Genomic DNA, 14,227 nt, shown 5'->3' with positions numbered 1-14,227 from the left:
AGGGCACTTGCGGCAGGAGACATGTTCTGAAAACATGACCTAAAACGGATTTAAAAAATCAAGTCCACTTAAAAAGTAGTACAGGCTTTGCCTGCCTGCTTGCTTTATCCGTCCTCCCTCCCTTCCTTCTTTGGCAAAGCAAAGGATTCCTCTAGCTGGAGAGGAAGGTCAGGTACACCAGCTTTAAATGGATTTCATTGCATTGGCACAAAGCATAAGGTTCACGTTCTCCGCGTAACAGACAAGCTGAGCAGGTAGGCAGCCCTGAAAGGGTGGGACCACTCATCTCTAAGGACTGGGAGGTGGGGCTATAGGGCTAAACAGTGTTCCGGAGCAGAGAAGTTCACTTTGCTATGACTAGCACCTTCTCCATGGGTCGAGGGGTTTCAGCGGCCCGTGTGCATCTGTCCATCAGAGTTCCCCCTGGGGCTTTGGCATGTGTGTGTGGGGGGGTGGAGGGGGTGGGGGGCAGGGAGTTATTGGCAGAAAAACCAGAGCAAAATTAGTTTGTGTCCTTTAAGTCTGTGGCTGCCTGCCAATGTTTCCTTCAAATATGCACATTCTCATTTTCACTCTGGAAGTTTTTGTCAGGTTTATTGCAAATGGAAGGGTGGGCAGACAGAAACAAAATGACATTTGCTGGGCTGTAAGGACTGTTTCTAAATCTGTTCTCAAGAGCACACCAATGTTTGTAAGCTCTTCTGGGGGATTCTCCTTCCTGGGCGGTTAGAATCCAAGTCAGAGACAGCCTTGGTTTCCCACCAGTCTTGGGTCTAGATCAGCACTTTTCTACTGGTGAGCCCCGAGAATTTTTAAAACATGCAATATTGGACTATTTAGTCAGGGATACTTTTCCCTTAGATGGTCAAATAAAAAAATAACAGTAGCCTGACCGGTGGTGGCACAGTGGATAGAGCGTCGACCTGGGATGCTAAGGTCCCAGGTTCAAAACCCTGAGGTCACCGGCTTGAGTGCAGGATTGCTGGCTTGACTATGGGGTCATTGACATGATCCCATGGTTGCTGTCTTTTTTTTTCTTACAGGGACAGAAAGAGAGTCAGACAGAGGGATAGATAGGGACAGACAGATAGGAACGGAGAGAGATGAGAAGCATCAATCATCAGTTTTTCATTGCAACACCTTAGTTGTTCATTGATTGCTTTCTCATATGTGCCTTGACTGCGGGCCTTCAGCAGACCGAGTAACCCCTTGCTGGAGCCAGCGATTTTGAGTCCAAGCTGGTGAGCTTTGCTCAAACCAGATGAGCCCACGTTCAAGCTGGCGACTGTGGGGTCTCGAACCTGGGTCCTTCCGCAACCCAGTCCAAAGCTCTATCCACTGCACCACCACCTGGTCAGGCCATGGTCGCTGTCTTGAAGCCCAAGGTTGCTAGCTTGAGCCCCCTACTCAGGGCACATATGAGATGCAATCAATGAACAACTGAAGTGCCACAACTATAGGTTGACACTTCTCATCTCTCTCCCTCCTCTCCCTTTCTCTCAATAATAATAATAATAATAATAATAATAATAATAAACAGCTAACACAATATCCATCCAGTGTGAATGAATCAAAATTATACCTCTTTTTGTTAGATTGGCAAAAAAAATTTTTTTTTTTGGTGTACTGCACAATTTTAGTAATTAGTTTGTGTGCCATGACTTGAAAAATGTTGGAAATCGCTGGTCTAGATGCATGTGTGTTTCCACTGTGTGCATAGTAAATAGGCATACGGCCAATATATGGCAAGGACCACCATAAGCCACCACTGGAGCATATGCAAGACAGATGGGCACTAAAGCTACAAGATAATGGAGAATTCTAATGAATCTCATTGGCATCAAATTGTATGTTCCTGTAAACTTATGAAAACCATGAAACTGAACGACTGCCTCACAATAGTACCAGAGTGACTAACTGAAAAAAAAAAATCCTCCAAATAAACCAATTGGTAATTCAAAACTAAAACTAATTCCCTTTTAAAAATGCAGAGTGATGTCCCTGAGTTTTAACATTTGCTCACAGATCCCTTTGGCTGTAAGAGTTTGTTGTACGCGATGCTCTCCTTTCCCGAAGAACGTGGTAGCTGGCTGTGCCCATGGAAGCTTCTGTAGATGGTAATGAACAAGGAATGCCTTGTCTGCAACCACACAGGACAGGTCCTAGGGGCCACCTGGATGACTAGCTCAGTCTCAGGAGAGGCACCGGGCTGCAAAGTGGTCCCTCCCAGTGCATAATTCTAGTTAAAGAGATGCTTTCTTATTTTCACCTGAGCTTGATAACTGGAAGAAAAAGAAAAGGTGAACAATGTTTTCTTCACAGACAAAGAAAATGTGGCCATCAGCACATTTATGCATATGCACGTCTTACCATCCCTGTATATCACTCAGTGGCAAGGATAGCAAATGGTCTTCTTTCTAGATAGTTGGGCTGAATTAAAAAGAAAAAAAAAAGCCCAATCTCCTCCCAAGAGTGGAGCTTCTCTTTGTATTGTGTTTGCAAGCCAGCTTCACACACCTGCTTTCCTAACACCAGCTAAAAAAGTCAAACTCGGAGTGAGGAACTACCCCCGGAACAGCCCATACAGGAAATCTCGCCCAAACACGTGGAGAGAGTAGAGTGTTCTCTAACTCCTGATACCTAAGCTTGTCGGCTCAGTTTCACGTCCAGGGAACTGGCAGGCACACTCCTGTCTTCAATGATTGGAAAACTGGGCCAGTGAATAAATACTTTGGATCTGTACTATTGGATCCCTCCAAAAAAATCTTTGGAAAGAAAATGAGCTCTTTTACTTCTATTTTTGCTTGAAACAGTCCAAAGAAAACAAGTGTTGGTTCATGCCTGTCTGTGAGCTCAGTGTTGACAAAGGCCACTGAAACCACAGTGGAAGCTGGCACCCGACACAGTACACAGTAGTGCATCCCATCCACGTTCCTCAATGTAGAGGCTTAGTTTTCCCTTTCTGCTCCGGGAGAGACCCCCAGCGAAGTGCTTCTTTGCTCTCTTTCTATATTTTCCTGTCTGCACACGTTCCTGCTTGAGGAAAGGGGCCACTGAACCTTCCAATACCAACAGTGGCACTCAAGGCCCTGAAAACTTGAACTACACTGTGTGTTCTGGACACCTCTACCCAAACTAAGGGGAGCTGATGGAGGCCCAGTGGAAGGCGGGCTAGATCGAGGGCTATAGCAACCTTCCCCCATGAAATGCCTGCATCTGGATTAAAATGCAATGAACAGCTTGCAACCCCTCTGCGCTCCCCAGTGCACAGACACGATAGGCTCTATGAGTTGGTGCTGCGTTAAAAAGAGGTCTCAGAGTCTTGCAGGTAAATTAATTTTCTAATCAATAATTTATATTGGGCACAATTTTTACTTGAAGTTGTGCCAAGCCCAGAATAAATAAACAACAGCATTTGAGTTCATTATACTGTATTTTGAATTATTTTCCCAACTTTTCTTGGTCTATAGCATAAAGTTTTCTCTGATACAGTTCAACATTTTAATATACAATAGATTACATGTAGTAATGAATGAAAGATAATGTGCTTTTATCTATATTATATAGAGAGATATATTTCACAGATACAATTCTTCCTGGTTTTGGTTGTTGACAGAGCATAAGCAGTTTCTTATTTTTTTACTTACAATTAGGCTCCTGCCCTTTAACTGAAAGGGAACTTTGAGTTCCTCTCTCGGTGGAGAAGGTGGGAAAGTGTAGATGAGTAGAAGGTCGGAGGGAAGAAAGAAAAAACCACAAGCAGTGTCTAGGAAACATGACGATTAAAAAAAGAAGACTATCCATGCTTTGGAACGGTAAGATTATTAAAATGTTCTGTGATTTCTTTCCATATATCACGATGAGCAGGGTGCAATGCCCATGCAAAGGAAGCCCCAGTCCGCATGTGTGAAAGAATGTCAGTTTTAGGACAGAACATACAACCATTCACAAGTCAAAAAGCTGCTTGAACAAACCACATTACCCCTTCACAGTGATACATCACCATAAACAATGAAAGCTTGCCCTGGAAATCTGTGAGGACAAAGCTGGATGGGGCGATGTGACCGTGTCATGTTACACAGCCGCTCACATGCATCACAGAATCGGTTTTGGTATGAGGATAACTGCATGGCTTGAGATAGTGGAAGTTGCTTTTAATAACTGGATCATCTCAGGGACAGTTAAATCCTAGAATGCCGTCTGTTCCGAATCGTGCAACGGACACAGGATTTCTGAGAGGATGTTAAGGCTTTGGGTTTTTCATTCGGTGCTCATGTGTTGTATTGGTGCTTCGGTTTAATGCTGTAGCTTGAAGAGGGTGCACCCAGAGGCCTTGCTGGCATGCCCCACCTGATGGCTTGTGTGCGCCTGCAGCTGTGGCACTTGAGGGGCGCAGAGGTGGCTAGGAGCTGCTTGGGAGCCGAACCTTGCTGCACTGAATGTCGGTGAACTGCACTTCCTTGACATCTACTTTTCTGGGCATTCCCAGCTGGTCCTCTGCTCTGTTCCTGCCCTCCCCCACATCCAAAGACAGCTTCGGAGACCACAGGCCACTGGTGGGATTGGCTGGGGCCCTGGGTTCTGTGCTGGCCTGAGTCGGGGTCACTGAGGCTGGGCCAGCCCAGGGTGGAGGGATGGAGATCCTCTTTCTAAGCCTGAGTCAGGCCCAGAATGCCCAGCTCACCACTCTGGCAGTGTTTGGGGCTGAACTCAGAAGGGGCTTGCAGACAATTTTCTGAAGGATGGTGGCTGCCACAGGCTTGCCCAGGACCTGGTGAAAGTTTATGATGAGGGGCGTGGAGCAGCTCAGGCTGGGCCAGCGCATGAGGCGCAGAGCAGGAAAAGTGTCACAAGCAGAACGAGGTCACTGCAGTTCACCAAGCCGGAGAGGCAGCAGGAGGGTTGGTGCCACACTGGGGCTCAGAGGCTGCTTTCTTGCCCTTCAGAGGGACTGGAGGAAGAGCAGTCTCCTCCGCACTGTCAAGCAGTCTCAGGGCACCCTGGTCACTCACGCAGCCACTGGCAGAGCTCCTGCTCCAAGTCATCCATGGGGCTGTTGCTATGGGCACAGATGTCGGAGGTCTTGTGTTTGCGGTGGTGATGGAAGCCACCTGTCAGGAATAGACTCTTGGAGTTCTGGTGACTGTTGAATGGCTAGTTCACGAGATCACACTAGGTTTTCTCTCAAAGCATGCAGGTCTGACCTACTGTAATTCTGTCAACAAAATGGACAGTTGAAGAAGATGAGGAATTTGGAAATAAGATTCTGAAAGGATCAGAGCAGCCCACTGTGTTGGCCATGTCAGAAAAATGAATTGAAGAATTTGAATCACTATTCATGTGATTCTTGCAATAAATTCATTCAATAAATTTTGCCCCATTTGCAATATTTTAGGAAAAAGGGTGTTTTTACCCTAAGTTATCTGGGTAACTGCTTCAAACCTCTTTTTAAAAATAGTTTTACTTTATCTTCTTAAGCTTTATTGTATTAATTTCCTGAAAGTTCATATAAATAACATTCTTCAATATTAAAAAAAATCTATACAAACAAATCTGAGCGTTCTCCTGGTATCATGGTAGATGAGGATCTTGAGGAGTCTACACAAGTCCTTGACAGAGATTCTTGGAAAATACAGCTTGTCATGCAATTAATATAAATAAGAGAACAAGGACACAATTCAGTCATATTCTTCTGTGCTAAATGACTATTCCAAATGTGGTACCATCAGACGTCTTTATTCTTGAGGAAGAAGAGACATCATTCTAGCAGACCAAAATTACCAAAGAAAAGTCCCACCAACACACCATGTCATAAAACTTGCTTCTAAAAAGTAAACTCTTGGTGTTTTCTATCCTTTGTAAATAGTCAACAGTTGGGTTTTTTACCCAAGGTCCCTCAAATGATGTGGAAATGGCAAATTATGTGCTATGCTATTTTAAGTTAAATGGCCAAGTGATACTTAGTTTTCTTTTCCCCTTTCTCTAATATGCCCCTGAAACACTGGAGATGTACAGATATATGATAAGGGTGGTTTTAAATGACCTAACATTATACATAATACAAAATTTATTGTATAATAAATAATTAGAAAAAAACACAATTTTGTGTTAAAGGAACATGCTCTATTGCTATTAAATTGGCAGGTAGTACAGGACACCAACATAATCTGTTTTACAGTAATCTTTCTGAAGGCACCAATATGCTGCCAACTTTGCTTCTCTTCCCTGATGGTCTTTGTGAGCGTATGGACATAAGTTCACATGGACACTCGAATAATTTTAAAACTTATCCATTCTAAGCATACACTAGATAATAACTTAAATATCCAACCCATAATTCAAGTAGCCAGTCTTACAGAAAGAGAGAGAGAAAAGGGAAGATGTATTTTACCTTGTCAGTCACTTGCTGACTACTGTCTACTCTCACCATCTCACCATTTAAATATACAATGTCCCGTTCCACTGCCTGGGTTCTTTGCTCTTTCCTGGCAAAGGAGGGAGGCCAAGAAGTTAGATCATTTGGATTTGCAGCATGCTCTGTTTTCTGGCTGTGTAGCTGGAAATCACGGACAATGAGCTGAACCTAGGCAAGCCACGCAGTGGTTCTGAACATGAGCTTTCAAATCTGTTGTATAGAAAAAGGTGTTTCACTTCTGCCTACCTATACATGACACAGAGACAGGGCCGGGTAGGGCTGGCTTCAGGTCAGTAGACATCCAGAGGTCAGTGCTGGAGACCTCAGACACTGGGAAGCTGGGGAGAATGAGAGATGGTGGTCCTAGGAAGGAAGAGCATGGTGAACCACTGAGGTTTGTCTTGGGCACAGTAGGATGTCTACGCCCAAGGGAGTCCAAGCAGAGTAGACAAGTCTGCATCACTCCCCTTTCCCATTTTGTTTCCTTCTCGAGAATCACATGGACAAGTGTCTAAATACCTTCTCTTTTCTGATACTGTTCCTCACCCTCTCAACCTAGAAGGCAAGGCTTTTGTTTTCTGAGATCAAATAGGTCACAGGAAGACGGAGAAAGAGCAACTCTTTCAGAAGACCACTAGAAGCTGGGCTGCCTCGCCTCACAACTGGGCATGGAGTGGAGATGGGATTGGCAGAGACTGCCAACCACCGCACTTCTCAGAGAGCAAGAACACCCTTTACTGGGTGGGTATTCCTGAAAGGCTGCCATTAGCCAAATCAGTCCAAGTCAGTGCCTTGTTCCATCCAGCTCTGAGACCCTCACGCTGGCACCTGAGCTGCCATTAGGGGAGGGCTGTCTTAAAAATAACAGGTATGATCTAATGAGTGCATGTGAAGTGGCTCCTCTCGCACGGAGGGTCCAACACAATATTGGTGTAGTTGTTTCCTCTGAACATTTCTCATCTGTTGCTTTTTCGTAAGAGACTAAGCAATCCATAAGACCATAAACACAAAACTAATCTCTAATGGGTTATAGAAGATACTATGAAGCCACTGTTTTAAAATGTCAATATGGAAAGGGATGTCACTATATGACCCCAGGTATCTTGAACTTTTCCCTTCAGCTTACTAGTAGAATTCATAACTGTAGAACCATCATTAAAAGCACAGTTTCTAATCACAGCTGCTCCTCAAATATTCTCAAGCATTGCAGCAAATTTAACAACCCAAATAAAGGGAGCTTTGGCATTATTTGGCACATAGTTGTCAGTAAATATTGGCTCAATGTTACTTATCTGCTGGAAAGAATTTGACTAACTTTATATTTATATATTGGAAAGCTCTTTGGATGACTCTTCAAATATATTTAGGCAGCTCAGACATAAAATGCTAAAATATAATTTTGATTGGAAACACATATGTAAATAAGCATCATTAACACTTTTAATCAAGTTCCCAACAGAGAGTCCTGAAATGCTTAGAAACCGGATCTGCAGATAAGTTATAATTAAAAATCATTATTCCTTTAGTTATTGCAAATCCAGGGTATTTTATTTGGATCAAGGAACTCCTGAAATTGTATGCAACACTAAGAGGGCTTATTATTATATGCATTTTTTTTTCCTGGAGAAAAGAGCCACAACTTTCATCAAATTATCAAAGGCTTTGTGACTCAGAAAAAGGCTAAGAATAGATGCTGTTGATGACAGATTTCAGGAGACACTCAGATTGCTCAATACATGATTGCTTAATTCACTTCTCCTTCCGACTTTCAGGCCCAGCAGGAATATGAGAATTCCCCAAACTTAAATTACTCTAATATACAGTAACAACTCTTTGGAGTCATGTTATTAAAAAAAAAAACAATTTTTACAAAGGAACTGTATAGACACTTGGGGAGATTTTAAATTTACATGTATATGGTATGCAAGTGTGTACTTTTAAAAAATCACTTCCTCTCATTTATCTCTTTCTCCAGTTAGCTTCCTTTTCCTAGAACTCGGGACCTATTCCAGGTGGCCACGACGGATTCCCACAGCAGAACAAAGCAACCACGTAGGAAAGAGATTTTAGACGAAAGAGAAACCACAAATGATAAGTTCTGAGACTATAAAAATTAGAGGCTACCTTTTCTGGACTGTTTGAGAAATTATGGGTGTTGTTTCTATTAGAGAGACCCACACTCTCATAAGACCTTGCGTGCATCCAAGACCATTATTCCCTAACCTCTAGAACGGTTCGTAGGAATGACTATAGCACAGCGTCAGGAGGAAAGAATGCCCTCATCAAGTAGTGCCCTCACTGGACCAGGTTCCAGCAGAGAATCACCTAGAAGATTGACTCCTGCAAGCTGCTAAGGATGGATGGGCCCACATCTCTGTCTCCCTTCACTGAGTCTACAAAGGGGTTGTGCATGCTAATTGCTCTTAAAGACTGGACCCATCAAGATGAACCCTTTATAGGTAAAGGCTCTAAACTCCAGCAGACCTACAGTTTGTCTCCAGATGTGGAGGCGTTGCAAACCCCTAAGATGGTATAAACGGCATGTGTGTTTTTCTGAGAAGAGGCTCAGTGACTTCAGATCCCGAGATGGGTTTGTGATCTCCCGTGATAGGGGCATCCCCAGGAACTCTGCAAGGGAGAGGCACATTGGCACATCTTTTCAGAAATCCTACTTGATTTTCTCAGCCAATTCCTTAAGATAGTGCAGGAAAAACTATTTAGAAGGCCTAATAAAATAGGGATGTCATCACAAGCAACACTAGTCTTGCAACCTGCTTTTCATTATTTTTTTAAGTTCCATGTAAAAATAAACACTTCTCAACCAAAGTTAACTGTAGCAAGTATGTCCATAAAAAACCCACAGGACTCACAGAACTTTTTTTAGTTGCCTTGTTTTCAAAGTCATGATGCAAAAGAACAGCAAACCTTTCTATTTCAGCCACAAGCTGAAGGAAACAGGGGTGCCCCAATCTCTGAAGTGGCAGTGAGCTTTACAATGAGGAAATACCAGGCATCAAATACTTAAGAGTTTACAATACTTTAATGTCCATTTCTTCAGTGGATGCATTTTGAAATTATTAGAATTAACAATTTACCAAGAGTAGAGCAAAGGAAAGATGGAAAAAGCAAAAAGTTGGACTAGCTAATTTAATTTCAGATTCTAGGCATGATGGGATTTTCTGAAACAACCAATCAAAAAGTGTTTACCTTAAAAATCTAGAAATGATAACGCAGATAGATCTTTGGAAACTACAAATTATTACAGCCCACGTAATGGGAAGCATGCGGCCTTTGGCTCTCAATGTCATGTGCAAATGTGCAGGTGTCTCCATGAGTGAAGTCAGTGTTAATGGAGTCATGTGCAGGTGTTGCATAATCTGTGTGACTCTTCAAGCTACTTAAGGGTTTAATAACTGATGCTCTACATTTATTTGCATTGGATAAAATTATGTGCTTCTTTATATATATATATACACATATATATATGTGTGTGTGTGTGTATACACATATATATAATTTAATGTTACCTGGGTCCAAGAAAAATAGCAATTGCAACTCAAAGCAACTATTTACACACATTCAATTCTGAAGTATTGCTTCCTGCCCTAAGTTCAAAAGAGGTATTGCCACTCTGGAGAACGCATCCATCGTGTCAGTAGTGCTTAAACCTGCTGCTTAGAAATCCATCTGTCTTCAGCAACTATCTGTTCAATGCCAAGTGGGCGAGATGCACGGCATTTCCGTTGCAGAGATTCTGCAGTTTTGCGTTGACTATGCTTCAGAGCGGGCAACAGGGAAGGACCAGTGAGAACATCGGAACTGGTTATTTAGGGAGGCTCAGGGTGTTGTTTAAAGACAATTTTGACCTCTGGGTGAGCCAGCATCGAAGGATTCAGTTTGTACAATGCTGAACCAGACCACCAGATGGTCTCCCTCCCTGCGGTTTTGCCACCTCTCGAGTTCCCAGGGTCGGGAATCATAAACACTTTGTGGGAGGGGAAGGAACAAAAGGAGTTTGATAGGGAAGAAGTGTGTGCAGAGATGAACCTGGTGGAGCACTTTTCAAGCGGAACAGCAGAGACACTGGTAACCGACACTGGTAACTGTGCAGCAGAGACACTGCACAGGCAACCATGCAGCCCCTAAGGTGTTACCAAAGCTATGGAGCCTGGAGTGAGAGAAACACACAGTAATACTGATGGAAGAAAGCCCAATCACACTCACAACCCCTACAGACAAGGAGAGCATCAGGTAGTGTTTTTCTTAAATAAAAATAAAAATTCTGCAATATTTTATATGAATACATTCTTTAGAAGAGGTATTGTCACAACCATCCTTTCTCCAGCATTGGAAGAACAAAGTGAAGGTAAGACCTGAAGGGAAATCTTAGTTACTGAGAATACTCTCAGTTCCTCAGGACATCGAGCTCCTGGCTACAGAACAGCCCGGTGCATCCCATGCATACCCCTTGGGGAGATGGCTGATCAGAATCGATGTTTCATGATGCTGGAAATGGCAGGTTCTGTACGAATTTGGAGAGGAAGAGTGACAGGGGGATTAACACAGGTGAGAAGGTTACACAGAGATTTACCAGTGAAAAGCAAATGCACAGGGCATGTCGACCTTAACATGAAGACCTTAAACAGAGAAGGAGCTGGTCCTCAAATTATCCCATGAGCTCTTTGCCAGTGTCACCTTAAAAATAACTGTGACCATGACAAGGCAACTATCGCCTGAGTTCAGTTCTACATAAACTTCAGACTCCACGTGGCAAAACACAATTACAAGGAGGACTGGCAACAAAGGGCACAGAAGTAAATTTCCTAGGTTTTCTACATTGCCCCAGTTTAACATCTCATGTGCATCCAAACGATTCTGTCCCAACATACAGGCCAAGAACTCTGTCTAGAGAAAGCTGGCATTTGCCCACCAGACCCAATCCTGCCACCCACAGGTCCTGTTCAGGTCAGGTCGAGCATGGGAAGGATGGAGAAACCCCTTGCGTGTGTGAAGGCCGAGACAGGCCTGCACTGCCTGCGCCCCAGGCTCCGTCCAGACCTCCTGCTCCACACCCAGCCCTGTTCTCATCTGAGCCCTGCAGCACCATGCAGGGCAGACGTGGTGCCAGTTTAAAGAACAGTGGTGGACAGCCTCTCTGATCTCTGCCCCCCGGGTGGCGGAGGTGGCCCAAAGTGGCTAAAGCACTAAGAGACAACTCCTTATCCTCTGCTGGTGCCTTTGGCAGATCCCCGGAGGCTATTTCTTGCCCTTCACCAGAACGACTTGGCATCCCCTCCCTGAAAACACATTTCCTGATAGATAAATAAATAAATAAATAAATGCAACCCTTAGACATTTATTTTCATTTCCCTCTCAGACAAGTCAGCCTCAAAGACAAATCCCTTCACTCCTCGCTGGAAGACTCCTTGGCACAAGGACAGAATAAAAACGGCTTTTAAATACCTGAGGGCTGGGTTCACAAGCTTTGTTTCCGGTTAGCATCTGGAATCCCGGCCTGCAGTGGAGGTGTGGGGAGCAGGACACCCACAGCCCACGAGGGTCCAGGTGCTCTGGAAGGTGCAGGGAGAGAGGGGTGCCAGGCTGTCCCGGCCGACTGCTGCTCTCAGCCCACGCACCCCTTGGTACCCTCTCTCAGTGAGTTACCGGCACTTGATCTCAGATTCATAAATCAAGTGCGTGTGCGTGTATGTGTTTACATAAAAAGGTCAGGTTGCTGGAAAACACTATTATGTATATAGAAAAAAACAAACCTCAAAAACATTGTATTAGCAAAATAAAGGTATCTCATGAGAAAAAGCAATAAAAATGATTACTTAACCATGGTTTTTGTCTTAAGAGTTCAACAATACTCAATACCATGACCTCCACCTGTGGCCTCTTTTCCTAGACGCCGAGGCCACAGCCGGCCCCTGAAGGCACTTGTTCTCCATGCTGCTGGACGGTTATACCAAAGGGAGAGGGTTCCGGGGGCAGAAAAAGGAAAGAAATGGATGAAAACGAACCCTGAATAACTGTGATCCACACAGAGGTTAGGGCTGTAATGACCACATGACACCACACCTGGGATGGAACCTGTGGTGCTTGGAACACACAACAGCCAAATACAAATATTATTGTGTTGTGATGGACAGAGCACCGCGAGCAGCGTTCAGGCGCTGCGTCACACACTCTTTGAGACATTGAGCTTGGTGAGTTCATTGGCTTCTTCCATCCCCACATCTTCACATTCACTTTTCTCTATGGCTTTGCCAAATCGACACCTTTCTTCGGCTTTGACAGGCTCTTTCCAAGGTCTCTTAGAAGACAAGTAAGTGTCCTTGGCCTGTGTGTTGTTCTCAGAACCCAGAGATATCTTGTCCAAGTTCTGTACAGAAGGCACCAGGTTGGCAATCTCGTCTGTGGGCGACCGTCCAATGCTGCCATCCACCTGCACTCGGATGTCCGGGGAGATGGACAGCTGGTGCTGTGGCACGATCCCATTGTCTGTGCACTTTGGGTAAAGGTATGTCTTCATCTGACCTTTGCCCTTGACATTCACCGTGCCCCTGTAGTCAAAATCATAGCCCATCTTGCTGAGGACACGGTAGCTTTCTTCACTCACCTGGATGCGGCACTCCACTCCCGTGGTGTCCATCCTGCTGGCGATGTTGACGGTGTCTCCCCAGATGTCGTACAGCAACTTGGTAGTGCCAATGACCCCTGCCGTCAGGGGTCCGTGGTTGAAGCCAACTCTGAGCTTGAAGTTGAACCACAGCATGTTGTTGTTAAAGTCATCCACCACCCGCATCATCTCCTTGGCAAACTCAAACAGGATCTGCAGGTGCTCCTGCGGGTGGCTGCCATCCTGGCACTGTGTGGCATTCAGCCCCGATGCGGCCATGTATGTGGCCCCAATGGTCTTAATCTTCTCAATGCTGCTGTAGTCTGGCTTGCTCAGCAGCTCGTCGAAGTCCCCAATCAGCTCATTGAGGACCCGGTAGCACTCCTTGCCTCCCTCATAGTTCTCCTCATAGAACTCACTGAAGTTGACAATGCTAGCAAAGATGACTCCCCCGTTGTCATGGTTCTTGGAGTAGGTCTGGGAAACCTTCAGCTGCTCGGCCACATGGTAGGGGATGATGTTCCTTAGCAGCCAGTCAGCTTGGTCCCTCATGCTCTGGATCTTGGTGCGGTGCAGGTCTGCCTCTACGTCCCCGTGGTAGTGAAGGCGGTAGCTGACTTCGAATTCTCGGTTCAGGAACCAGACCAACAAGAGCAGGAGAAAAAAGACGAGAATCACCTCCTGGCCAATCAGGCTGGCTGGTGTCCGGCTGTGATGCAGCAATGAACTATTACATGGATTCCTCTCGGAACTGGAGAGGAAAGAGAGAAAGACATCCCTTCTTAAATGCTTCCTTTAAAGAAAAGGTCACTCTCAGCACTTCCATGTTCTGAAACAGCCCAGCTAACCAGCAGCCTGCATAAAATTTTGTTGAGTTCAAACCTTTGACAACCTGCAGCTGCAAAGCCACCCATTTCTATTTAGTTGGCTGGCTAAACACGTGGAGAGACAAAGACCGACTTCCGTAACTGATTTAATAAGTGCTTTGAAACTGCTTTGTTTTTCAAAAGCTTTAGCTCTTTGGTGTTTAAAAGATCTCTCCTTTCCCCCCAACATTTTATTTTGAAAAATGTCAACCTTACAGAAAAGTTAAGAGACTAGCAAAACAAACCTTCACACATCCATCTCCTGGATTCAACAGTTAACATTTTGCCACTTTGCTTTTTCTTTCTGCCAACACACACACACAC

At 44.5% G+C, this 14,227-nt stretch overlaps 1 protein-coding gene across 1 annotated transcript in view; it reads right to left on the bottom strand.

Moving 5' to 3' along the window:
* Window positions 1–5,380: 5,380 nt before the first annotated feature.
* The window catches only part of ADCY9 (adenylate cyclase 9), a 157,125-nt gene continuing 148,278 nt past the window's right edge, over window positions 5,381–14,227 (bottom strand). Inside the window, exon 11 of the mRNA XM_066382709.1 lies at window positions 5,381–13,788. Coding sequence (XP_066238806.1) covers window positions 12,597–13,788 — 1,192 coding nt within the window. The 3' untranslated portion in view covers window positions 5,381–12,596. The remainder of the gene's footprint in view (window positions 13,789–14,227) is intronic.

Source organism: Saccopteryx leptura, chromosome 4 (assembly GCF_036850995.1).
Source record: "Saccopteryx leptura isolate mSacLep1 chromosome 4, mSacLep1_pri_phased_curated, whole genome shotgun sequence".
Taxonomy (NCBI): Eukaryota; Metazoa; Chordata; class Mammalia; order Chiroptera; family Emballonuridae; genus Saccopteryx; species Saccopteryx leptura.
This window is presented reverse-complemented; position numbering and strand designations above follow the sequence as displayed.